Here is a 27,508-nt window from a genome sequence, read left to right as displayed (position 1 = left end):
TTATGACAAACACAATAATTAAGAAGTTCTTATTTTTTCCTTGTGTACTTGTGATGGAAATACTTATATTAGTGATGCATTAACTGTGCCTGATCTCATCCTCAGATTGTCTGACAGATGTTTCTTCTTGTTTAAAAGCTTCTAGCTTAAGACTCCTTACATGGATCAATTCATGAAAGACGTTAAATATTCAGTCTGTTCTGAAACTGGTGGCTCGGCCAGTAATTTGGACTGTTTTAGAACAGAAATAAAGTGTTTTCAGGACAGTCACATTAAATTAAATATTACCTCTATTAAAATGTAGGTTGTGCCCTTAATTTTGAGTAGATTTTGCCTCTTTTAATATAGTTACGTAGAATAAGAAAAAAAACTTAGGAAATTCATAATGAACACATAAGAACACAGTTTGACATAAAAACAATTATTTATTAATCACAGCAGGAAGTAAGAAAGCAAAACTGAGCACACAATGGCAAAGGTGGTCTTTGGGCTGCACAGTGAAGCTGTTGTTGTTGATGTTGTAGGAGGCGGCTCTGGAAAGGAAAACACACGTTTGTTTTTCTTTTGATCACAATGGAATACAGGAGTCTTCATTTCCAGTATCTGTGTATTACCTTGGACTGTGATGGTCAGATGCTCACTAAGCTGATTGCTGCCACAGGTGATGATACACTGCCAGGTCCCATTATGTGAGCTTGTTACAGGTTTGAGTTGAGCTGTTGGTGACCACTCGGGTGAATCTACCTTTGGGCTCCTCCACTTCACTTCACAACCTTCAATGACACCTTTCACGTCACACTGGAGCGTTGCCTCGCTGCCCAGCAGGAGATCAGCAGAGGGAGTGACAGAGACCGACACTGTCAGCAGGAGGTGAGGACACAGTGAGAAGCATAAAGAGAGAGAGGAGGCCATGATGAACAAGGGACTTGATCCAAATTCATTATACACATGAAAAACCTTCATAACATCAGAAAAAGATGATAGTTTACTACAACTAAGTGGAAAAATGGTAACCTTTATTTCTGCACTGTATAACACTGTAGGCCAGATTGTACAAGCTTTTTAAACTAAGTTAATTTAAACATCTGCCATCCCCATCCCTGCCCACCTCGAGTCCCTGAACAGAGGTGATGATGTTCGTATGGAGTACAAACATTTAACAGGAAATTATGTGTTTGTGATGGATGTTGGATTATGGGAAATGTAGGACTCTATCAATCTTTATTTATAAAGCACTTTTCATACAAAAAAAAAATGTAGCACAAAAGTGCTTTACATAGTTAAAAGCAGCCCACCCCACTCTCCAACTCACTCCCCACACTCTCATTAACATAAATGATGTGAATACACACATATTTCCCCCCCCCCCACACACACACACACACACACACACGCGCACACTTAAAGAGTAAAAATTGGGCTGGGCTCGCATGAGCCAAGTGAGGAAACACTATAACAGGGTTTCAAGACTTGAACTTTCAGTACTGTAATCTGGATTTTGCTCTCTGCTACTTTGAATTGTCCCCTAAAAATCATGGTAAAATTGCTAGAATGTTCCTGTGTGTGTGTGTGTGTGTGTATACACACTTGTAAAAAGTAGATTTTAAATTGATGTATATTATTTTCCATTATAACTGACCTACAAGAGTAAATCGCACAACTGTTTACCTGAGAACACAGAAAGTGTATGTTCATGACGTGTCCAATCTGCCAAACATGTGAACTCTCCAGCATCTGTTTCTCTCACACTGGAGATTTCCAGATTCGTCAGTCTCACGACTGACCTCTGTGCAAGTTCAGCACTGCCTAACACAGAAAATAAAAATATGTTCTAATATAATGTAATCATCACATACTGATGTTTACTGTTAAGTATTCCGAGATACTAAAGTACCTTTGCGAGGGAAGCCTCTCTGATCAACACTATGAAGAAGGTCATTTCCATGATGCCACCGCAGAGAGCGTCTGTAGCTGCTGACCCCACACTTCAATGTGACTTTCCCCCCGACTTTTGCAACAAAAACTTCACCTGCAGCAGAGAGTGCACCCAGCACTGAAAAGAAGACAAATGGAGTCAACAAACACTCTGCTTAGTTACATCAAAAATGCTCAAAATATTAAGGGAACACTTGACAATCCCAGTATAACGAAGTCAGTTAAACTTTAATCTGTCCCGTTTGAAAGCAAAAATCATTTTGAAGCCATTTCACCAGCTTTGGTCCAAATCAAAACGACATGAGAAACACCAGAAAGGCAACAAGGCAACTTCCAAAACGGGAACAATTTAAAAGGTGATGGCCACCGAAGTGACCACTGCCCTCTTCTTTCCCATTGTGACTCATTATTCTGTAGCTTCACTTTTCCTTCATGCCCTTCTCACTGCTGAGATGTCACTTTCAGTCTGTTCAGGCCTTCACAGTATTTTTCCAGAAGTATCTTTACTCACCAAACACAAACCACACCGGCATCTTCATTCTGAGGGTTTAAAAAATGTTTTACCGTTGAGATTAAACTATGAAACAAATTAAACATGAACATGTCACTTCATACATGGCCACAGAGTTTCTACCAAGAAACCACCACACCCTCTGATCTACTTCCATCCTGTGGGTCACTTATTAAAAATATTAATCTTGTAAACAAAAAAACAAAAAAAAAAACCTCTTTGTGGCTTTTAGTTTGTCTGAAACAATATTTAAACTGTTTCCTATAAAACTGCTTCAACTTCGTATGTTCAGCAGAAAGGAGCAGCTTTTAAAAAGAAGGTTAAAATTGAGTAAAGTGAGAGTCAAATTCTCATAAAATAAAATCGCATTTACATCAAAGAATGCCAAAACTCATCTAGAGCTATACATGAAACTAGTTTGGATCATTTGAAGATATTTTGTGTTTACTCCCCATAACTGACAAAAACATAGATTTACAACTTAAGTCTTTTACCCTCAAATATTAAACCATCTATATGCACCAGGGTTGAAAATGAGATTTAATTGGGGTTAATTAAATAAAAGGTTGAGCACTTACCTTAATTCTGAGCACGTTCTGTGTCTTTTAGCAGTTAATGAATCCTCTCTGTGCTTCACTTCAACAACATGAGCACAAAGACAAAAATACTAAAGAGGTTTGAGAGCATCTGAAGAGAAACCCATTCTTTGGTAGTGGTGGGTGCAGTTTAAGTCACTCTAAACCCAAGTTATAAATGCTTAAACTGCACATTTGTCACCAGAAAACGGCAGTTCATCATACTTTTGTCTGTAATCAGGATGTGAAAATAAAAAAAGAGAAGCTGCATAATGCAAAAGGACAGACCACACTTTATTTGACAGAAAGACAATTATTTATTTGTCACAGCAGAAGTAACAAAGCATTTCTGTTCAAAAATAAAAACAAAATAAAACAAGAATCACCCAGATATCACCCTCACCAAACTGAAGGAAAACAAGCTGATTTGGTGCTTTTCCTTTTTGTAACACACATTTGTTTTTATTCTTTTTTTATTCACTGACATTTTCTCTTATTGTGGGTGTTTAACTCTTTTGTCCTCACTAACAGGTAGAGGAGTGATGACACCAAGCTGCAATCATCCAATGAAAGAAGAGGGGACCGGAGGCGGCAGTGACTACTGATGGCAGTGGAAATCAATAGTCGGGGTTAACAAAACAAGTGAAGGGACTCAAAGTCGCTAATGTTTGGGACTTGTTCCCTGAAGCAGGTTTTCTGAAATCATTTGCGAGTTAAACTTGAACAGATGGCTGACCGATCATCAAGGCCCAGGAAACAAACCAAACCTGCTCTCTGAACAGACCTGTGGTTTGTAATCAGAGGATTTCAAGAAAAATATCAGCCCAACATCTCATCTGTACATCTGCACCAATTAATTGAGTGTGTAATACGCAAACTGAGAGACTTATTTACACTTTTGTCAGTTGTGAAGCGTGCCAGGACTTTTGCAAGAGCTTGGTGGAGTGCAACTATGAATTTTGTCATGGGTGTTTGTTAGCGTTCACGTATCTTCTCGTTCACCTAAAGTGTAACGCTGCTCTGCTTCATTCAGCCACCCTGCGGTAGAAGTAGAGATATCCCAGGTCTTTGGGAGGCTTCTCTGAAGCGCACACCTTCTGATCATTGAAGATCACCCATCTGTGAGACACAAAGAGAAAATGCAGTTTACAAAGGCCTGTTTAACAGCACCTGCTGCCTCCAAATGAACAACTCAGGTACAGATGTCATAATAACACATTAAAGCAGGTAGTCAGTAGAAATTGATCCATTTTCATTATTCAGACATGAAACAAACATTTTTCCTTTAGTTATGTTGGTGACAGATGGATATAAATCCTTCAAACCTTCACTTCTTTGACAGATTAACACATCAGACCGTGCACATCAGCAGCCATGAAATGAGTTTTGTCAGAGTAGATGTGGAGTATGGTGCCCCCTGCTGAAGCTACTTTATCATTTCAATGCAATTCTTTACAGATGTTTAGCCTGCACTAGAAAATAAATTAAATTCAGGGACCAGGAAGCACATTTAATAAAAAGTTCTTCAGGAATTTCTTTGTGCAAGTGGGGACATGAATGCAGTAAATCACAGTTATTTTGTTGCGGTATTTTTATTGTTATGACAGGTGATTTTAAATTTCCAACCAAAACTGTGAAATATTCCTTAAACAACAAGAAGTCTTGTAAAAGCCAATAAGAACATGAAAGACTGGCTGAGCTAATCTGAAAAAGTATGAAATTACATTTTAAGGAACTGGAACTGATCGTGTTTGAGCAAAAGTTCTGAATACGCAGCAGAAAGAGACTCATGAGAAATGTTAGGAACCACCGTCTCGAACCTCAATGTGTCTAAAATACTTACTGCTGGTCCTTCTTGATGTGGGCAACGTAATGGCCACACATGGTGCTCGTCCCCATGTGACTGATGAATGCAAACAACTCATATTCTGGACAAACAAGAGAAAAATAGATTGACTGTAACACATTAAAGCACTTTATTAACATAGTCTAAACTAACGTGAGCAGACAATCTGATTATAAAGATTATTTCTCCTCTTTCCGTCTCCTCCTATGGACTTACTTCCTGGTCCGTCTCTGACGCGGGGTCCAGGTGGAGGATCCCTGCCACCCTCGCTCTCTGCAGCTGAGCGCCCTCCTTCAGACACATCCATGGACTCCAGGTCATCCAGGTGAGAGAAGATCCAGTCTACTGCCCGGTCCAGGACGTTACTCTGTGTGACAAACACCAGTCAAGAGTCAAATACTTTCTAAGCTTAAAGCTGAGTCTCTGTTGATCACAAATACTTCCAAGAGTCTAACTGTTAGAGAGCAAAGACAGCTGATGAAAGACCATTAGAGGACAGGAGCAGCACAGAAAGATTTCTTAACACGCTGTTAGTATTTGCTCTGGGGAGAAGTAGCTGCTGTGTTTGGCTGCACTCCGAGTCATCAACCATCTCCCGAAGCGCAAATGTGTGCCAAACACCTTTAGGTAGGCTAAGCTATATGAGGTAATGTCAGAACTACGTCACCATTTACAAGAATCTTTCAGGAGTCCCTGAAGAGGGAGGAAGATCGATCCAACCAAGTGCTCACAATCAAGGTGTGTCAGTGAACTTCAAACAATACCCTATGTCCCACCCCAAGACAGATAGATCATGTAATGTCAAGCTACAGCTTTCATGCTGCATGTAGGCAGCTTTGGTCTGGTGTTTTTATATACTACAGATGTTACTTACTACTGCACTTGTTGCAGCCCTGAGTTCATCCTCCCTCTCTCTGTAATCTAACTTTCTCCTCATTGATTAAAAAGGAGACAGCAGAAACTGTGTGCCTCAGATGTTATTAAGAAAATCCCCTCTTTTAAGGCTCAAGCCCTTTAAGAGAGAAAAAAAAATCTGACCGTTGCTCGAAGTGCTTTGGTTGCCTGGTCTCGGCTGAAGCCCATAGAGACGATGGTCGCCAGGTGCTCCTCAGACAGGCTCTCTGTGGGTGTGGTTCCAGGTCCAGAGCTGCAGCCAGGCAACACCAAGGGGGCAGAAAAGTCTGCAGCCAATCAGAAGTAAAAGAAGATGTGAAAAGCAACAGTCATGGTGAGATGGTTTGATTTTTGGCAAATCACTGTTGGTCTACACACCTGGATCATCCATGTGGCTCATGGTCCAGTTCATGGCAGCATCAATTCCAGTGTTCCCCGTGTAATACACCGCTTTCCTGCAGGCCTCTAGTGGGAATCCCATTTCACATAACTGGGACACAGTGGAGTCATCGAGGACTGGAGCTAAGAGAGAGTTGAAAACAGCTGAATTACTTGGATGTCGTTTTTGGTACAACAGCACAAGATTTACAAAAGGAAAAAAAAAAAAAAAAAAATTTCGAAAATGAAATGTTGTAACTTATATTAATGTAAACTTAAACTGATGCTCAGAAAGAAACCAAACCAAAACCTTGTTTTGAACCAAAAAAATGTTTTTTAAAAAGGCAACTGAAGGACGCGTGAGAACAGAAAAGGCAGAAAAAAAAAAAAGAACAGAAGGAAACAAAGGTGGGCGAATGAGTGAGAGGGAGGAGGGAAAGAGCAGAAATGACAGACTGACACAGCAGTGGGGAGTAGAGCGAGTCGTCCTCCTCGTTGCCATGGGAACCCAGGATACCTTTAACCTCCACATCTGGTGTCATGAGTGGGGGCGGGGCCACCTCTGGCAGAAGCTCCTCCCCTGGCTGCTGGCCAGTTGCACGTAGCCCGCTCAGGTCCAGAGTATCAGGAACATCGATGCTCACGTCTGCATCAGAGAAAAGTCACACCATTACAAACCACCTGAAGTCACTCATCATCAAGTACATTTCAAAATGTCAACTTCCTGTCAATGGCTAATAATGTGTGGGTTGTTGTTTTTTTTAAACAATATATTTTGATTTTATTGCAGTTTGCAATGTTGTGGTGGTTGTTCCCTAGTGAGAAATCTCAGTTTCAGTAATCAAAATAATTTAAGCATTTTTTTGCAAAATTTTAAATGTTACACATCTACAATTTTTAAATATTGTTTTACACAGAAGCATGGAAGCAGCAAGTATTTGAAAACAATAACAAACAGACAACCACTCCCCCACAAAAAAAAAACAAAAAAAACAAAAACAAAACAAAACAAAACAAAAGAAAAAAAACAAAACAAAAAAAAACACTGCACTCCCTCATCCTCAGAGTGGCGACAGTGTTCCCATTCACAAGTGATGAGGGGTCAGTAGTAATGTAGGCACTGTCTCGTACTACTGTTATGAGTTATGGGTTTTGTGTAAAGATCAAATGATGAGTTTTGTCTGCAGGGCTAGGAGCTCAGACATCCAGAAGGATCTCCTTCGTGTTTAAAGGAACCAGCTGAGTTAGTTTCACGTCGAGCTGGGAGGAGACCCCGTAGTAGACCAAGAGCTAACTGGAAGCAGTATATATATCATATGGCCTACGAACACTTCCAGATCACTAAAGAAGAACTGGAAAGTGTTGCTGGGAAGAAGGACATCTGGAATACCCTGGTTAGCCTGCCACTACCATAACATGACTTCACATAAGAGGGATGAACAGATGTATGGACGGCCTTTGAAATCTCAACAATGTAGCATTGCTCTCTTATTTTATTTTGCAGCACCAGCGTAGGCTTATTACATTTAATGTTTTTTTTGTTTTTTTTAAATAAACAGCCTATTTTTGTAGGATCTCCATCACCTCTTTTTCTAATAAGGTCTGACTGAAGCAGGTGACACTCAGTTCGGCTAAAAAAAATAAAAAATAAAAAGGTAAAATACTTTTCAAACACCTACTTTCACAAAGCGTTCATACCCCTAATCCCTTACTTGAGTTTTATGCTTTGTTAAGCCAATTAACTCAAAGACAGCCTGGATACAACAAACTTGATTCATAGTAAACCCCTCTGGCGTGCATTTTTGTACACAGAAATTTATAAAGAAGAAAAAAAAACAAAACAAAAAAAAAAAAAACATGTTTTCAAAACAAAAATGTAACCATATCTTTGCTCACCCAGTTTTTTAGGCACCCAGTCAAGACCAAAAGTGAATTTCTTAATCTGGATAACCAGGTGGTCGGGGAAAGAGGCAAAGCGGGTCGTTCTGATAAATGAGAGAAAGGCTGTCATTACTAAAGATCTTTTAAAATCTGTTCCAGTTCACTACTTCCATTATGAGGGCGTCTCTCTTCATACTTGGTAGCAGTAGTTTTTGCTTGAACAGCCGAGCTCCAGAAGTCCGTGAGGATCTCTGGTTCGCTGAGAGCCGCCATGCACGCTGTGAAGGGGATTTGTGCACGCACTGTCGGAGCTGACGAGTCCCCCTCCTCACGGCGGCGCTCAGCCTCCTGAAGCTCTTCTGTTATTTAAAAAATAAAATAATAATAATAACAACAACGGGTTTCTCTTTAATGAAATGCTCAAGTCTAAATACCTGGAAAGAACTAAATGTTAACGTTGCAGAGAATGTCCTCATCCGCTGCTCACCTGTGTTGGTAGCCTGGTCCATGGGCACGGGCAGCTGGACGATGTAATCCACCCGCTGTGTGTATTTGGCCTTCTGTGTCTGCTGACACACAATCCGCTCCTCCACCAGAAACCTGAAGGCTTCAGACGGGTTGGACCCAGAGCGGCAGTTTCTCTGTAGGATGAAGAAAATGGACATTTAAAACAAAATAATAAGGAAAAAATGTAAAAGTAAAAGACTTTAGCTCAGTGCTTTGAGCGGGCGACCACATGCCACACGGCTGAGGGCGGCCGGCCTGTATCCGAGTTCGACCCGCGGCCCCTCGCCACATGTCTTCCCCCTTCTCTTTGCCCCCACTTTCCTGTCCTCTCTTCATTGTGTCTATCCAATAATGTTGAAAAAGGCCAAAAAACAAACAAACAAATAAGAAAATACAATGAGAGTGATACTTTACCTCCACCATGTTTATGAAGTGCAATAAAAACTCCTGAGCATCCTGTTGTCGATTGGTGGAGAACTCCGGGTGGCCCCGCCCGACAAGTGCTTTGAACATTTGCGGTGCTATTCCGATTTGGTCTCCCTGAAAGCAAAGCCAGAGAAGAAGGATTTCTCAGTTGTGGGAGTCATCATTGGTTGTACTATAGTCTCACTCACTTCTGAGCGATAATCCCAGCATAAGGGACGGATATTTTTTTAAACCTAGTTTTTTGGATCCAGTATGACTGATTCCTTCTGCTTACCCTGGGTTCAGCTGCACCATTTTCCTCTCCTGGGTCTGGTACTGGTTTGGAATAGTCTCCTGACAGCAGACCATAACCAAGCTTGGCTCTGTAATAAACAAACAAAGCTGACAAGATGCACATCCAACGGGATGCCAGAGCCTCATGCAGAAGGTGGATTTAAATATAGACCAAGATGTATTTTTTACATTTTTATTTCAAATAACAATCTGGAAAATCTAATCATGGAGCTGATATTATTATCTGTGTTGAAAGGTCGCTGCGCAGCTACTGAAAAGCAGAGATTGTTTACAATAAAGTAGATATGAGTTTAATGAAAACAAGAAAATTAGGTAGCAAGTAGACTTAATCTTATTATATCAAACTGTTGATAAAGAGTCAAGTTACATGAGCTGTGTCGACCTTCTGTTTTCACAATAATGGATTTTTCTTTTTTTCTGAAGCGAGGCTCTTTAGTTGATTTTCTGCTGTGCTATCGAAATAACAGCAAACAGGTGTCGATGAAAGTCTGTCTAAAAATAGCGCCTTTCAAAAGAGAAAGGCAGTATTTACACATTAAAAGACAATTATCACACTTGAAAATGCAGCTGCCAGAAAAGCACACAATAATTGGGTTCGTGGCTGACAGCTGGCACACTGTAAATGTGCCTGTGTATATTTATGCAGATGGCTTATTTGATTCTACTGTGTGTGACACCAATATCAGAAAGCCATATGTGTGTATGTAAATACATGTGCATGAAAACTAAGGTAGCACGAAAACATGTCTAACATTTTAAAAAGAGTCGCTTTCCCTCTCCTGCAGTACAAATGAGGACATTTAATAATTACACAAAAGCTTGTAGTTTAAAATGAGGAAACTCACACTTGGGTTTTGAAGTCCTGGGTTGGGTCGCTCGGTGCTTCATCAATTATCTTGTCGATATTAGACACGTACCTGCGAGGCACGGACAGAAAAGCTTGAAGGAAATTCTTTGGATTCATCTTAAATGTTAATGCAAAGTATCAGACAAATTTTCACCTTTTAGGTGAATATTGACTAAAAAGCAATATTTTTATTTCAGTTTGCTATAAGAAATAACATGCTGGACACAGCTGGATGGTGACTGTTTCAAAGAAAGAAAAAAAAAAAAAAAAAAAAAAAAAAAAGGAGGTTACTGACTTGCTCTGGAAGTCTGGGATGGTGAAGAGCACTTGCATGACAGAATTGAGGTAGCAGCTGTTTCCCAGGTTCTTCATGCCAGTCAGGCCGGGGCCAAACAGGGGGCGCAGGGTGGTCCCCGACTCCTGGATCACCTCCCACTCTCCCACACGCTGATTCACAGCAATCTCCAGCTCTGTCATTGTCCTCTCAGTCTGAAAGCAGAAAAGTCAATGCAGTAAGTATGGTGGCTGCAATCACACTACCTGGACTGGACTGTATCTGGCTTCCGGACTTTTCAGGCAGAGCTCAGTTAATCTGAGTGGTTTAGAAAAGTGTAGGGACTGCACTGTTTGTGAATGAAACATCGGTTTACACCATGTGGAGAAACGCTTCTGTGGCCTAAATACTGAACTGTTAGCTGAAGAATACATTCATATTACTTGCCAAGGCCAGCAGCACCTGCTGTTGCTGTATGAATTCAGTTTGAATCACTACACCGACTGCTCCATCAGTTAACACAGAGGCCATCCAAATGACTATGAATTTCATTTCATTATTTATTTAAAAGGGACAATGCAATTTAAGTTAGTTCTAATGCGAAGCAAGAAACTGATGTGCTACACAGAGTTTAGAGCTGTTGCTAATTTTCACTCAAATTAAAAATTTTAAATACAAGACTCTATGCAGTCCAATTAAAAACTAAGCATACCCTTACTGCTTCCATAGTAATTAAGAGGGTTTAATCGATTAACTGATTATCAGTAACAGATCGGTAACAGTAACAGATTCTCATTGACCAGCTCTATAAAATCAGAAGATTTTACAATTTGTAGGCAGTCACCTGAAGGTCAGGCCACATAATGCTCAGAGGCCCCAAAAACTCAAATGCTGCATCTCAGATTGTACAGGCCTCAGTGTGTTAAACATTAAATTTCATTAAATTTCATTGATTTCATGATTAGAAAATCTATGGCTTGTTTTTAAAGGTTTCCAGGAGAAAAAAAATCTCGCTTAAAAAACACAGCATCGTGGCTTAGGTTTGCAAAGTTGCATCTGAACTAGTCACAAGAGTTCTGAAACAATTTCCTTTGGATAGAGGACATGCTTGACTGTAATACACAGCACCACATACTGAGAAAACCAAACAGCACAAACATCTCGTTCCAACTGTCAAGCTCAGTAAAGGGTTGATGACTTGTATTTGTTTAGCAGCCATACAACCCGGGCCCCTCACAATCATCAAGTCAACCATGACCTTCTCTGTTACCGAAGTATTCTAGCCAGATATGAGGCAATCTGACCAACAAGCCAAGTCTGGCTGAAATTGGGTATTGCAACAGAACAATGACACAGTTCAATATTGTTTGGTTTATGATGCAGAACTTTAACCTAAGATGATTTCCTCATAAGAAACAAATTGTGTAATCCAAGCTTTTATTTAGATATTTATTCATTGATGCTCCCCAAAATTTAATTTTGATTGTTTGCATGTTTATTTTTTGCCTCATTGAGCCAGTTTATCTTATTCCACTTTAAGCATGTTATATCTTTAATATTTGTGCTGCCATAACTTCTCAACTTAAGATAAACAAAGTATCTTATCTTACAAGTAAAGGGAAGATATGCTGCGTAAGAAAGCAAAATGCTTTGCAAGAAGCTTAATATAAAAGCTTAAAGAAAAGTTTTTATATTAAGAAAACTGATAAACGAGATTAGGCAGTATGACTCATTAATGACACCAGGCAGGCAGACAAGACACTATAATATACAACTAACTGCTGTATTCTGTCTTCTGCTTTACTATCCCACAATTCTTTCACCTCCTCGGCTGTGCAGCATCATTAGGTGTGTACAGAAAAACATCAGCAAGAAAAGAAATAACATTAGAGTACACAGTGAGAGGTACAGACATCTTAGACAAGACAGCTGTGTAGACTGCACTCTGCATAAGAGGGGAAGCAGGTGGCCAAGAAATAAAAGACAGCAGGGATTCAAAGAGGAAACAGGTGTTGCAGAAAAAAAGGAAGCAGATCGATATGATAAGCAGTAATAATTATATTAAAGCACTATTATATTAAGAACAACATAATATGTAGTTAACGAAAAACAAAAGCAGTAATAAATGAAAACCAGATGAGAAGGGGGTGAGATATTCAATAAGAGAAGTATCTTTTTTAAGCATCTTCAGCTCAGTAGCAGTGCGACTTTTTTAGACCTTAATTTTTGCAACACCATACAATCAATGGCTATCTAACAGACAAAAGTAGACACCACCATTATTTGGATGTCTGCAAACAGAAAGGGGGAAAAAAAAAAAAAAGTCCCATATCCCTGTCTAAATTTACAACACTCCAATCATAAAGCAGCAGACTGATCAATACTTCTATCTACACGACCTTGATCTAATGCATAACATTAAAAACCAGGAAGAAATATGACAGCTCTCAACTTGCATTGGTCGATAAGTGAACAAATCCAAAATAAAATCAGCAGAAAAATAAAACTTACTTTCTCCATGGTCATCATGTCAATACCAAAGTGAGCCAGGTGCTCTGGTAACTTGGAATCGAGCACCATGTCGTCCTCATCATAGGAATACACATCTGGAAAAACAAAACAGCACAGGGACAGAGCTTCAGACACATGCATAAGCTCTGTAAAAAAAATTTAATTAACAGAAACCAATTACTATCAAATTGTTTTTTCGCTTACCAGCGCCATCAGGAGTGATGGTACCGAGTTTGACAGCAAGTGGGTAACCGGTCTCCTGGTAGTGGAGCAGAGCATGGTTGTTGCCTCCTGAGCCATCAAAGTACCTGCGGCCACACAGAACTTTGCCATCCGTCAGGTTCATCCAAATGTTCTCCTGGAGGTCACACACCTCACACCGCCAGCCACTACGACAGACAGAAGAGAAAGCCTCCAATAAACACACTTTCTGATATAAAGATAACAGGCCTTTATAGAGCTTAAATGACAACATTCTCTCTTTTACGATGTATTACTGAAACGGGAACAGGATCAATATTGAATCAGTGGATTCTAAATGTAGAAAGGCAGTATCTCGACTAAAATAGATACACCTGTGGCAACTCCATAAGATTTGTACATATAGACAGCCAGTAGGGGAGGGCGGTAAAAATGCTATGAATTTGGCCAACGGTAGCAATTTTGACTATACCGCTCTACTGCGATAGCGCATGTTGATAATGTCATCAAGCTGCGCCTGTTTTGGTCAAAAGCATCGCAGCGGCTGCAAGCATGGAGCTTAAAGGTGGGGAGGAGGAGGAGGAGGTGATCATAAAGGGGACTGGTGTGACGTCGGTCATATGGACCGTGTTTGGGTTTAAGCAGCCGGATGTTAAGCAGAAAAATATCATCTGCAAATTATGCCGGGTACAGTAACAGCGAAGAACATTTTGGAATATGAGGAAAGCCAAAAACTGCGCTCTCCACAAACGCCCAGTCAGTCAAGTGGAAAGACAAAAGACGGCCCTACACACCAACAGACTGATCTTTTCCAAAGGCACATTTGCACTTTATCTTAAACAACTATAATTTTAGAATTTAGTGTTTTACTGATATTTTACTTGTATTTTTTTATTCAAAGATTTTTTCACATTTACCTTCATTTTTATTTGTCATTTAAGATTTTTGTGTTACATTGTTTGGAAAAGGATCGGTTATATCTTAAAAATTATTTGAAAATTTTTGTAATTAATAAGAAAACAAAAAAAACTTTTGCACAATAAATGTTCTTAAAATGACATTCTATACTGTTCAGTCATTTGGACATATCAATATATACAGATGAAAAGAATATCGCAATATATAATTACCGCACAGGATTCAAATTATACCACAATATGGATTTTAGGCCATATCGCCCAGCCCTAACAGCCAGCACATCTTTTATCAAATTTGAAGAGAATATGTGAGCTGCTGCACGGCAAGTTTATTAAATAATAGAACTTTGGCCTCACCTGGGAGGGATTTTGACTCCATTGTCTAGCTGTTTAAGGTCAGCGGCATGCTTCGACTCCTGTCTCACCTCTCCATCCCACTGCTGAACTTGTAAGGTATGAGACACCGAGTCAGCTGCCATGATACCCGCCATAGACAGGGACACCTAGGTGGACAGCAGGGGGACAAATTTCAAGAAAATCTAATTTGAAGTCCACTTGCTCTTAAGCACAGAAATTTTTCTTTAAAGAAAAAGAAAATTCCCAAACAGACTGGAAGGAGGCAAAAGGTTAGATGATGATAAAGAGATGATATAGCACTATGCATCCTCTGCACACAAACAAACAGGCAAGTATCATGAAACAACACCAGAAATTATTCCACCATGGTAACAAATACAGCTCAAAACAATAAACCAAACATTACTCAAAGAATACACATCTTACCACCTACAATCTAAGTGATTTGATAAAACTTCAAATACTTGATAACTGACAATAGAAAAAGCATGAACTCTGGAAAATGTTGGCAGTCAGGTCTGGACATTGTCTGAAGTGAGGCAGGCAACTTGAGATAATCCACTCTGGTCGTGTTCTCACTACTGGAAATACTCTTGTGAGGTTTAGGCGAGACAGCTGCCTAGGCAGAGCATGTGGAGGGCAGGACACATCATGCCCACTGTCACTGTGAATTCTCTGGACAATTATTTGCACTATTTACACATAGGAGCATCCAGAGATCTCACACTTTGCACTAAGGGGCTGACGTGTTCAAAAACTGCTTATCATTAAATCTGACTGTGTCACAGTTGAGTGCTCACATCCAACTCAATTGGGAAACAAGAGAAAATGCCTCGTTTATCAACCATAAATCATAATCTACACCTATATGCATGTCACCCAAGTTCTAGTATTAAAGGACTGTTGAAAAGGTTCACTTATTTGCTAAGATAATGTAAGGCTGTGTGATTATGGTAAAAATCATAATGATTATTTTGGTCAAAATCTTGGTGCAGTATTATTTAACAAAATTATAGCAAGACTTTTAAAAGATTATGGATTTATTCAACTTTCAAAAACAAATCAGTGGATTTCCTTTCATTTTAACTATAATTTGATGAGGAAAAAATACATGTGAACATAAATAACAAAGAAAAGGGATGGGTTTCCTATTTCATGCCACACTGTGAAACAGGATGTGGCATTATAATTTTTTTGCATCAGGTATCTTGTTTGATAACTGAGCATATAGTAAGGTGATTTCCAACATTTGAAATTAATAAAGCACATCTTATCTTACCGTTTACTGACATACAGACAACCTGGGGAAAACCTGAACAGACTAGAAAACAAACAAGACCTCTCACCCGCTCTCTTACGACATCAGGCATGGTGGCCAGGTCCTCGGATGTCACCTCCTGCCTGTCTGGCAAAATCACCACTTTTACGTCCTCCTCATATTGCTCCTGCTCTACATCAAACCCTCCTTCAATACCTGAAAAGAACAAAAACAACAAGGGTGGAAGCATGTCTCTAGGAAAAAAAACCCATACAGTTAGCCTTTTTTCTTTAAATACATGCATGCTTATGCACTCACCTATAGCCAGTCTGGTGGGCTTTTTCTTAGGTGGGTGTCCAGAGCCAGAGTTACCATCATCTTCCTTCTGTTGGCATTGAGAGTAGGTGAGTGGACATGTAAAAGGATGGTGCTGATAGAGACAAATGTAATTTAGATCACCGTATTTTAACCATAAAGTGTCCCACCTTGGCCTTACGAGTCCGGGTGATGTGCAAATAAGCCTTCTGACCAGTACGAGCATGATGCCTGTCAACATACTGACTCCCCAAACCCAGGAAACTATTCATGCACACATACAGGCCTCCTTCACTCTCCTGTAAAGGAAGCACAGACAGTGTTTAATGCTTACTGTCCTCTCTGTTTATCTCGCACCACTTGTAGTAGACTTGCAAATTAAAGTTGGATGCGATCTATAAGTTAAGCATGTCACAGCATCAGTTGCTACAGTGAAAGTAACTAGCACTCCTGTCAATTTGCTAGCCTTTGCTGTTAAGCAATGCTCGTTTATTTTAAAGTCCACAGAAAAATAGTGTCTGTTAAGTGTGACACACTGAGCAAAGTTAAATTTACATAATCAATGGTCCTGTAACAGTTGTGACTGACTTAGTTTGACAGCTTACTCAGTTATTAAACCCACACAGCTAGCTAACAAGCTATAGCCGCTAAGTTTCCATTACATTGCATTATTAGCTTAGCTTGAGGCTAACCTGCTAGTTAGTTGAAATGGGGAAAACGTAGAAAAACAGAGCATTAAAGTGAGACAGCACTGGCAAAACGTTACGTTAGTGTGAATCACGAAAGAGGAAGGGAATACAACACAGCAACACTGTCCATCGGCTGAAGTTTTGATTTACAAAAGGAAAAATGGCTCACCGGTGAGGAAAATGACAAGGCGCATTCGTCTTTGTGGACGCGGTCCCCGGGTTTCGGGACCCGAATTGTGGACAAAACCGACATCAAAAGCTCACCAACGTCCGCCATGACGAAGCTCGCTAGTTCCACCTTGCAGTGGGACACCTGCTCTGAGTTTGGACACCCAGCCTCTTGATACCCTGGCTCGGAAGCGCGTCTGTTGTGCTGCCTGTGTTTGCCTGAATGAATCATGAGACGCTGCCTTGTGTTGAGGGAAGGCCGTAAAGAAGTCCCGCACACAGAGTGGCTGCTGCTCATTACCGTAATCCACAGGATATAGGTACGCGTTCTCATTTTTGTAATGCAAAAACGACTATTTTATACTTGGTATTTCCACTGCCGAGTCGCCTTATGAAAATGTGAATGTGCGTTAGTGCTTTATTAATTATAAGAAATGATTACTTTCTTCAAAATACAACCAACAACTATTAGTTTCACTTCAAACTACCAAAGTTGTTTTACATCTGTATTTACGGTAACGTCGGTTGCGTACTTCGGGTTCCTCTCGGGTGAGGTACAAATACTGTAGCTTCAGACATAACAAGTTCAATCAAGTCAAAACTCATCAATACCGCAAATCCAATTTGACAAACTCAAGCAAACCCAACGGGAGTCGTTAATAAACGCGCAGTGTTGTATTACATGTATTAAATTCATTAAAAAGTACATCAAAATTCAAAAAAAGCCCCCACTTTCTTAACAGGGAGGAAACTTTGTGGGTAGCTCTCCCCTTGGAGTCCCTCCTCTGCTCCCACCTTCGCCTCCTCTGCTGGGATTGCCTGTCGGACCATGGCGGTTCAATCGGGACGTTTGGCTGTATACGTGGCGTTTAATTGTGTTATTCTCGCACTGTTTAGTTTTACCTCAACGGCTTGGGCAGGAGGCAGCCCCAATGTTATGTCACTTCTGCAGCCGTATGATTTTCTGTATTACAGCGGGGTCCGCGCATATTTTAGTGGGGAGTGGGGCAAAGCTGCAGAGCTGCTGGAGAAATCCATCGTGACCAGGGAATCACTGTTCGGGGTCCGCAGGCAGTGTTATGGCGACTGTATGGCAGCAGGGACAGAGGCTCTGAAGAAACTGGGTAAGCTGGGCGGTAATATAAATTATATCAGATCAATTACTGGTAATATGATGATCTGTCTGAACAATGCGCCTGAATGGTGCTGTAGAAGCTCATTAACAGTCAGTAACATGTTAATTACATTAAACTGCATTAATAAATTAGCTATATAACACTGGTGTAGACCAGTTTTGTCCCTGCTGACTAATATTGGCATATCAGCAAAAAAATTGGCCAATAATCTGTGACACAGTTTTGGGCGACTTGGATGTTTCAAAACTGTGTAGAGTTAAAGCTAATTTGCTTCAATGGAACAAAAAAACACAGACTAAGTGTCGGTGTCTGAATCAGCTGTCAGCCAGTCTTTTTATTTTATACCCTGGTATTAATGTCATCAGTGCATCATGCAACATATTAGAACAGATTTTGTGAAATTCAATTATTCTTTTAGCTTCTCACAACTGACATAATTACACTTGCTAGATCACAAACACACCCTCAGGGATGAACCTGAAGGGCTATGTCAGGAGGGGCATCTGCTGTGAGAAATAAGGGAGCAGTCACTAGTACCTTCTTCCATACAACCTGCTGAATGTTTTCAAACCTGCCAACTTTAAGGAAAGGCCAGAAATGACTGACCTACTCAGTGAATATGTAAAGTAGAGCATTCATGGATTCATGCAGACGAAATAGTGATGTGTACCTATGCTCTGAAGAGAAGAGGAGTAGAGGTAGTAAAGGTAGATGAGTTTAAATATCTGGGGTATCCAAAGCGACAAACAGTACACAAGGGAGAGGTGAAGAAGGGAATGCAGGCAGGGTGGAGTGGGTGGAGACGAGTTAGAGAGGCATGGTTGAGATGGTTTGGACATACGCACAGGCGACATAGTGGCTATATATATTGCAAGGTAAGAAAAAAAGAGGAAGGCCACAGCAGAGGTTCATTGTGGTGAAGGAGGCCATGCAGATGGTGGATAATAGGGAAAGAGTGAGATGGAGGCAGGGGATTCATTGTGGTCAGCCCTAAAGGGAACGGCTAAAAGAAGAAAAAGATTGGACCTATCATGTAGCCAGACAGATAGCTTTGAGTCTGTGTTAATTACTAGTTGGAAACTAGATTTTATGAAGTTACTGGCAGCTTCACTCTCACTTCTCGGTGTCTAAATGCGTAGCTAAAGAACAATGTGACCTCAAGAGCTCAAAGAATGTGTGAGATAAGCTTTTTTGTGTTTTGTTGTGGATTGATTGCAGTTCTAGAACTCAAAATTTATAAAATATATGCCACAGGCTGGGACCTTATCATTTTTTCAATGGTGTGTGTGTTGTTAGACTCTGAACACGGGACTATGTGGGACCTCTGGGCCCTGGACTGGGTGCAGCAAAAAGCTGAGTGTTTGAGGTTCTGCATTGGACGCTCTGTCACACATGTTGGACAGCTTCCTGTTTCTGCTGATATAGAATACGAGTTTGGCACTCGCAACCCTTATAACTTTCTGCAAGTCACCTACTACAAGGTAAGCCATTCTTTACACAGCCGTAAGGAGCTGCTGCATAATAAAGCTCCTAAATTGTCATTACTTCTACCAGTACTGTGCTCCAAATTGTCATTTAGAGGAAAGCACCTGTCAGTATTGTCTGCAGCCATAATTATAGTTCAGCTCACAGCTGCATAAATAATCACAGCAACACCCTTATTGGTCTGTAACAAACTTCATTCAGTCTCTCATTTTCCTCCACATCAGCTGGAAAAGTTGCAGAGGGCGGCATCGGCAGCTCACACCTACTTCGTGGCCAACCCCTCTCACCTGGAGATGAGAAACAACATCGAGAAGTACAGACGGATGGAAGGCGTGACCGAGGAAGATTTTCAGGACAGAGAGAGTCACAATGAGAAACACTGGGTGAGGAGGGAAGAGTAATGGGGCATACAGTGTAAGTGGGAAGAAACTGGGTTGCACTGCTTAGAAAAATCAGTCAAATCTGAATAAATGTACTGTCTGACCCATTCAGAATCAGCTGATTCTTCAGCATTTTGGAGCCCTCATACCTTCATAAGCACAGAGGAGAGACACATGACATTTCTATGTCTTAAAAAGACATTTAAAAAAACTGAAGGCTGTCTTACATCCACTCTAAATGTTGCAATTTAAAGCAAAAATGTTGTGATTACCTTAAAAAATTATCTTAATTTAACAGAAATTCTAAAAAGCTGCTTCATTGTCATAAAATCTGTAGGCGAAGATAAAGAACACTTATCTAAAGAGGCTTAATGGTTAGGTTAACAGTATTTGTCAGCACTAGTCAAACATATTGCCTTACCTTCCACCTTCTTTCACAGCTGCTAGTGTTGCTATTGTCCAACTATAAGCAGATAGCATGAAAGACCAAACTACTTATCTTTTTGAAGCACTTTAAGTCCTCTGGAATGAACCAATAGTTCTCAGTTTTAGTTTCTAAAAAGCATAAAAGCTTTGATTCACTAGTTAAGCAGTGGAAGAGTTTTTGCCCTTGCTAACTACGTAGTTAATGATAGCCGATATGCAGACAGGTTTAAAGGCTTTGAACAAACATATCAGACTTTTCTTTAACTGATTGATCCTAACTAAGCCATAGCTAGTCCTCTAATAGTCCTCACTCTGATGTAAGTTCACAACTCAACTGCTAATGAAGTGCGTTCAAACAGAATGGTTTTAGAGACGTCACTGTGGAGAGTCAGACGTGGCCTGAGGGACTGAATTTCTCTGTCTCACTCTCACCTTCACTTGTCTGTTTTCTAGCCGTGCAATCCAGATGTGAGGTGTCTGCCTCTGCCTCTCATTTTCACTATCCAGCCACACGTGTTATATCACGATTAGGCATAAATGCTGCCTGTAATGACATGCACATATCTCAAAAGTAAAAATGTACTTCATCATCAAACGCTAGCCTTTAGCTTTGGGTAACACTTAACAATAAGGATTGTAATAATCAGTGTGTAAACCACCTATAATTCAATAGCATCTCATCGTTATTGATAAGTGTGTGTTTTATAAACGGTTAATCTTTTTCTCCTCAGGTAAATGTTTGTTAATGCTGCTGTAAGGATTACTTAGAGGAGCACTGAGAATACTTTTGCACAGCAATTTTAAAATAGTTATATTTAAAAGTGTTATATTTCTTAAACACTATGATACAAAACAATACACAACTCATTAGGTTTTGTTTTTTTTAATTAGCAAGCAAATGGTGACTGTGTTATTTCTCTGTGTTAATCTCTGTCTCTGTGTCACTGACTTCAGGTCCTGTATGATGCTGCACTGCAGCTCGAGGCTAACTCTGAATGGAAGCAAGCAGCAGAGAAATGGAAAGCTTGTGTGAATGAAACCCTGCGGCAGACAGAGGAGTGCAGGGTGCAGTGTGAAGTCGCTTCCCAACGGCTGCCTGAGGACAGGGGAGTTGACAGCGTTGACGGCGTGTTTGAAAAGGCAGCAGGTAAGAAGCAGGCAGAAGTTTTGAGCCAGACAGAAAGAGACCAGAAAGAGCCAAATGTCACCAGTTTTTGTTTTCTGTCCAGCCCTGTCCCTCTCCCTGCTCTCATGCCGACAGTCATGCGTGACTCAAGTGGCCACACGACCTGGAAGGATTTCTGCTCAGGAGGACTTCCTGCCAACACAGCTTGAGCATCTGCACATCGCACAGTTTAAAGGTCTGATTTTTTAGGTCAATGTGAAGGTCACACACGTGATTTTATTATTCATCTTAAGACTGATGCACTACTTTGCATTACTTTGCATCCTCGATTCCCGGCAGGTGGTGACATAAGCGGGGCGTTGCAGATGCTTCGCTCTCTCCTGCTGTTTTACCCCTCTGACAAGGACTCCTTAGACAACCTGCAGCTCTACCATGAGACACTAGGGGGAGACACAGAGTCACAGAGCACACAGCCTGCTCAGGTACCATTCAAACCACTCAAGGTTCATTATATTGAAATGACCACAGTGGTGTAAAAACGTAAAAAGTCATAAATCCAATAAAGTAATCCAAGTAATTTAAATGAGAAATACATTTTTTCTCTTCTCTTGTTCAGTTATTTCAAGCATTAAGTTTCAAATTCATCTTTAAAGTCATGTTTAAGCACAGATTTGTGTGTTTTTTGTCACACAGGAGATTGTCAGATACATCAACCACTCCTTGCAGGAGAAGAAGCTGTTGTATTTTGGTATGGAGAACCTCGACTTCACTTTCACAGATCCAGTAAGTACTGATGCCAAAATGTGCAGTGCAGTGACAAGAGAGCCAGCTATAAAGCATTTCTTTGCTGAGATTCTTCATCACCCTCTGTGCAGGATCTTTGGACTCCAGAAGAAGTTGTACCTGAATCATTGAGGGAGATCTGGAGGTAAAAAAGAAATCAAAGGTGAATCTGTCACTAGTGGAAACTAATGAAACAGAAAACTCCATCTGTATCTTTTGTGTTTTACTGTTAGAGCTGAAAAAGAGAAAATAAATGAGAAAATGAAAGTGGGCGAGCAGCAAGAGGAAGTGGATGACAGTGGGTTTTTTGCAGGTGAGAGACTGTATTTTCCCTATGCTATGTGTCTTCAGCCTTTTCTACCTAGGGCATCATGGGAGGAGCTCCTCGTCACCTTAATTACACTTCAGCTAGCTTAAAACAAGGAAACACGAGTGTATCCATGACAGACATGCCTGTTTATCTGGCATGTAACCATTAACATCCATCTATCCATTAACAAGTGAAATAATGAATAACATCCACACGTACCTACAGGCTTTGTAGGGTTGTGAGTAAGGATAAACAGATTATAACAGCTCACACATCTTATGTATGTGAAAATAGAGGATCATTTAAATGTAGTGTGTCACTGTTTCCTGGCATCTCTGTTAAAGATGACACACTAGAAGACATTCTACTCTTTATATTACACTGCTTAGACTTTTCTAAAATATAAAACAGGGAAGGAGTCACTTATAGTCAAGTGGAGATTAACCTGTCTGCTGCTATGGCCATCAGGGAAAGTCACCAAAAAGTCACAAGCTTTGTGGGTTTTGTTCAATATTGTGGAAACTATTACAAAGAAATTGAAGCGGCAGTTTATACCGAGAAACAGAGTTTTGTCTTATTTGCTTGAATAATTTATCAGTTTCACACAGAGGAAAACGAGGCGTGAAGTGACACAGTTTCTATGGATCTACTGAAACCTGAAGACCAAACAGACCAGTGCCTGAAATAAAAGTAAAATCAAAAAGAATACATTCAGTTTGTTGGGATCTGGTCGCCCCATTACACGCTGTTGTTATAGAAGCAAAGATTTTCCATTTGGCAGCTTCTGCGACTTCATATCACCAAAAACACAGTCGTATCACCATCTTCTGGTGACCCACTTACTGTCTTATACTTTCTTATTTGTCCTCTCTGCAGGAGGTCCGGTGCCTCGGGTGGGCGTGACTATCACAATGGATGACGAGATGCTGAATGGCACCAATCGAGTCATCCTGGATGGAGTCATGACGGAGAAGGAGTGTGACAGAATACTGCAGTTAGCATCAGTAAGTTCAATCAGTTTTTTTAACGCATGCATGTGAAAACCCCTAACTTACACATTTACATGGTCTCTCATAGGTGGCAGGATCTCTTGGAGATGGTTATCGAGGACGGCGGTCTCCACACACTCCTCATGAGACGTTTGAAGGTCTGACTGTCCTCAGGGCGGTGAAGGTGGGTGGAAATGATGTAACTGAAGCAGGTCTACGAGATGCTCTCAGCAGCATCTCGTGACCCTCACTGCTGTTTCTTCCTCAGTTGGCTCAGGAAGGCCTGGTGAACCAATCAGATGCCAAGCTGTTACATGAGCTGGGTGAGAGAGTGCGAACCGTGCTGCACTCCTACTTCAGGAGCCCCTCAGGACTTTTCATCACTTTCACACACCTGGTCTGTCGCACTGCTGTCACAGGTAAAACCAACAGTACTCAATACTAGGATAATTGGAACAGGTTCTCTAATGTGTACCCAAATCATCCACTCTATTCTTACTTCATTACTTAAAGTTAAATGTGTTATTTTGTTCTTGTTCTGTTTTTTCTTTTTAAATCAGAGGATCAGAAGGGCAGGCTGGACCTCTCTCACCCCGTCCACGTTGACAACTGTCTCCTCGAGCCGGAAACCAAGCAGTGTTGGAAGGAACCACCAGCTTTCACACACAGAGACCTCAGGTACTGAAAAAACATCTCTTCGTGGATTAATAATAAATTTGGGCTCACACTTGCTCCATAAATAATTTTAGAAGATGTTCTCAAGCCATTTTATTCCAGCAAATATCCACGAACAGAATGTTTTAATACGCCTTTACTGGTAAAATGTCACTTAGATATCATCAGCTTATAACAGTGAGAGAATGGTACATGTCATCGTTGCCAGAACAAAGCTGTCACAAACTGAACAAAGAACTCTGTGATCCAGAGACTTGTGTCTGCTCAGAATAGTTTTCTGAGAAACACCTTTAGCTGCTTGAGGAATGTGACATTTTCAAACCATTATATAGAAGATGTGAACATCGACGTTGTTTCTCCATTTCACAGCCATAAGCTACATTTGGGAGTGTTACAATATTAGTATTAGAAAATGAAGTCAACTTTTTGAAGCTCTCCTTAGCAAATAATCAAAGGAAAGCTAAAACATAGCATGCTTGTATCTGCAACTAATTTTGCTGTTTAAACAATGATGTATCCCGAGATACTGGTGCTCAAAAACTGATTACAGAAAAATATCTTGCTGTGTCTGAAGAGGACAGGTGGGAACATTTCTTAGATGTTGCTGATTTTATAGGGAATTACCTAAAAAGCATTAGTTTGCACTGCAAGTCTTAAACAGTGTTTCAGGGGAACAATTGTGGCAAATATCAAAACAACCAGAGCACCTGTCGTCACTGATAAATAGTTTTGTTCTGTTGTTATGGGGAAATAATGACACCTTAGAGCTACGTGAACCGATGGAGGTGGAGGGAGAGCAGAGAAAACACTGCTCTACAACACAATTACTCCATAAATAAATGCAACTGAAAACTGAACGTGACACTTAAAGTTGGTGTTTTTAGTTTTTATTATATGCCAACAGGTCAGTCTAAGGAAAAAAACGTTAATAATTGGAGACTGAAATGGCTTAGTTACATTTTGAGCTGAATTTTTGGCAAAAAAAAGGCCCAAATGGTTGTAGGTGGTAGTGTTTCAATGTTTCTGCTTTGACCAAAGGAAGGAAATATGTAATTGTTGCAAGTTCTGTTTGTCTGTCTGTTTGTTTGTTAGCACTTTAGTGTCCACAGTTTTCAAGATATCATTTTCAGATTTTATGAGATGGTTATGAGGTGGATGGAGGTGGGCTGTCTGAGTGCTCCTGTTATGAAATGTAACTGTCAGTTTTAACATTTTGTGACATTATTGAATTGAATTTTAGTCAGTGGCAAATCACAACAACCGTCACCTCAAGATGCTTTATATTGAAAGTTAAAGATCCTACAACAAAACAGAGAAACCCCAACAAGATGACCCCCTAGGAGCAAGCACTTGGTGACAGTAGGAAGGAAAAACTCCCTTTTAACAGGAAGAAACCTTCAGAAGAACCAGCCTGTTACAGATTAATTGTTTCTATTTCACATTTTAAAACTTTAACCCTGGATTTGACCTTCCTTGTGGCAGGAAATCTGCAGTGCTGCAAAGTAAAGTTACATTTCTTTTTATTTCAGGGGTAATGAATTTATTTTATTTTTTTGGACAATTTTCTTATCTAAATGTTATATTATTTTTGCATGATTGATTAAACTGACATTTCTCCATGGCACAGAATCTCACCTAGACGCAACATCTTCACCTGCCTGTTTCTTCATCGTATAGTAAACAATGAAGAAATATTAAGTGGCCAATAAATGGATGAAGAAATGAGAAGTTTTAGTGAGAAATTAAAACGGTCCACATAGGTGTGAAATTTAAAAATAAATAAATGGGATTAAAATGTAAAGTGGAATTAGCAGGACTACATAACAGTGTAATAACAAACTATAATAATCAAATGACTGTGTGTGCATTTATGCTCAGATTTCAGCCTAATTCTTACACAGCAGGTTACTTTTACAACTGAATGACAAACATCTCTCTGTCTCACAGCGCCATCCTCTACCTGAATGACAACTTTGATGGCGGAGAGTTGTTCTTCACTAACAGAGATGCCAAGACCGTAACGGTAAGTCATTCTAATCTTTTTATTACTATTTTAAGTCTTTAATTAATATATTTGTTGGAGCTGGTAAACTTGTCTTCTGTGCCTTCAGGCTCGAGTGAAACCCAGCTGTGGTCGACTGGTGGGCTTCTCCTCGGGTCCGGTAAATCCTCACGGTGTTACCGCGGTGACCAGAGGCCGGCGGTGCGCCCTGGCCCTCTGGTTCACAAAGGAGAAGCTCTACAGGGACAGGGTGAGCTTTATGACAGCACAGAGCTGCCATGACCTCCTTCTCCTCCTCCTCAGGTCTGGCCGGTCACCTGCAGGCGTGTGGTTGATGATGTCATGATACCGGTGTTGGATAACATGAGCAGCTGGGGCACAATGCAAATCTTGTGGCTGTTTGCATGTTTTCCTATTTACTGTGCCTGGTCTGTGGTGATGCCATGACATTGTCTTTTAGGTTTATCATAAATGCAATCATTTTTCATGCCCCTGACAATTTATAAACCAAAACATGTTTAGTTCTTTTAATAAGCTGTGATTTTCTGCAGCGAGGGAGTGCATCCTCATCAGTGATAATAACAGAGATGTAAGGAGCTGCGCTGAAGAGCTGCTGTCGAGCCAAAGAGACTATCGAAACGACTCAGTTTACATAACTTTTAGCATCACGTAGATAAAAGAAAATCTAAATTTACATGTAGAAACACACTTTGCTTAGATGAACAGGGGATTTTCAGCTCCAGCCTTACATTATCTGCTTGGCTACATTTTCATTAAAGTTTTGTTTATGCAAGCAAAGTTTCATTAACTTAGTTTATCCCGCATTGGTCATTGTTTGCCCTGTGGGCTCGTGTTGAGCAAATGAAGCTCACTCTAACAGAGGAGAATCTCTTTTACAGAAAAATTGTCCTGAAAGTGCAAGAAGAGAAGTTGAAATTATTCCAACAAAGATGAATGTTCCTCCCAAACTTTAGTTTTATGTCACTGTGACTGCAGGAAGTCAATATTTGAGCTGCATTTTGGATCTCTCCCTCAGGAGCGAGAGGAGGCAGAGGCCGTGTGGGCTGCAGATGGACACAGTGTGGTGAAAACGGACGAGGAGAAGGAGGGAGGTGCCACCTCTAGCCGTAACGCTCGGAGCCAAGTGACAAAGGAGAAGAAGCGAGAGAGAGGCAGGGTGACGGGGGGCAAGGATGAGCTGTGAGGGCCAGAATGAGCCCACACTCCATCATTTACCCACACGTTCACCCTCTTCATGTTGCTGCCTGGTGGTGTACAGTTTGCATCTGTGTATATACTGTATTTATACTGTATATGATGAGGGTATATGAGAGAAATAATGTCCTGTCGTCCCTCTAATGTCAATCACTGCCCTAAAAACCAAAGAGAATAAAAAAAGTCGTAAATGTGAC

At 40.5% G+C, this 27,508-nt stretch overlaps 2 protein-coding genes and 1 long non-coding RNA gene across 4 annotated transcripts; 1 reads left to right on the top strand and 2 right to left on the bottom strand.

Moving 5' to 3' along the window:
• Nucleotides 1-438: 438 nt before the first annotated feature.
• On the bottom strand, nucleotides 439-1,800 carry LOC308405821. Its single transcript, XR_013973403.1, has 3 exons — nucleotides 1,669-1,800; nucleotides 615-857; nucleotides 439-533 (listed from the first exon to the last, which is right to left on the bottom strand). It is a non-coding gene; the product is annotated as an uncharacterized lncRNA (long non-coding RNA).
• Nucleotides 1,801-3,366: 1,566 nt separating this feature from the next.
• On the bottom strand, nucleotides 3,367-17,097 carry usp5 (ubiquitin specific peptidase 5 (isopeptidase T)). 2 transcript variants are annotated; one of them, XM_080897270.1, is made up of 20 exons: nucleotides 16,786-17,097; nucleotides 16,098-16,226; nucleotides 15,931-15,997; nucleotides 15,701-15,828; nucleotides 14,355-14,500; nucleotides 13,084-13,268; nucleotides 12,880-12,974; nucleotides 10,390-10,583; nucleotides 10,093-10,164; nucleotides 9,228-9,315; nucleotides 8,942-9,067; nucleotides 8,508-8,661; nucleotides 8,217-8,379; nucleotides 8,036-8,124; nucleotides 6,657-6,785; nucleotides 6,140-6,283; nucleotides 5,906-6,048; nucleotides 5,084-5,234; nucleotides 4,865-4,949; nucleotides 3,367-4,140 (listed from the first exon to the last, which is right to left on the bottom strand). In XM_080897270.1, the coding sequence occupies exons 1-20, from the start codon at nucleotides 17,080-17,082 to the stop codon at nucleotides 4,047-4,049; spliced, it is 2,679 nt and encodes an 892-aa protein (XP_080753396.1). In that variant the 5' UTR covers nucleotides 17,083-17,097; the 3' UTR covers nucleotides 3,367-4,046. The 2 variants fall into 2 exon arrangements, with proteins under 2 accessions (XP_080753396.1, XP_080753397.1); XM_080897271.1 differs by having other exon boundaries at nucleotides 15,931-15,994.
• Nucleotides 17,098-17,568: 471 nt separating this feature from the next.
• p3h3 (prolyl 3-hydroxylase 3) lies at nucleotides 17,569-27,507 on the top strand. The gene is made up of 16 exons (XM_080897272.1): nucleotides 17,569-17,908; nucleotides 19,217-19,401; nucleotides 19,630-19,788; nucleotides 21,166-21,358; nucleotides 21,441-21,572; nucleotides 21,677-21,819; nucleotides 22,031-22,120; nucleotides 22,213-22,265; nucleotides 22,354-22,433; nucleotides 23,307-23,434; nucleotides 23,508-23,603; nucleotides 23,688-23,838; nucleotides 23,980-24,097; nucleotides 26,042-26,117; nucleotides 26,206-26,346; nucleotides 27,133-27,507. The coding sequence occupies exons 1-16, from the start codon at nucleotides 17,614-17,616 to the stop codon at nucleotides 27,298-27,300; spliced, it is 2,208 nt and encodes a 735-aa protein (XP_080753398.1). The 5' UTR covers nucleotides 17,569-17,613; the 3' UTR covers nucleotides 27,301-27,507.
• Nucleotide 27,508: the final 1 nt, after the last annotated feature.

The sequence above is a fragment of the Rhamphochromis sp. 'chilingali' genome, assembly GCF_963969265.1.
Source record: "Rhamphochromis sp. 'chilingali' genome assembly, chromosome: 11".
In the NCBI taxonomy this organism is placed as follows: domain Eukaryota; kingdom Metazoa; phylum Chordata; class Actinopteri; order Cichliformes; family Cichlidae; genus Rhamphochromis; species Rhamphochromis sp. 'chilingali'.
Note: the sequence above shows the minus strand (reverse complement) of the source record. Positions and strands in the feature narration are given on the sequence as shown.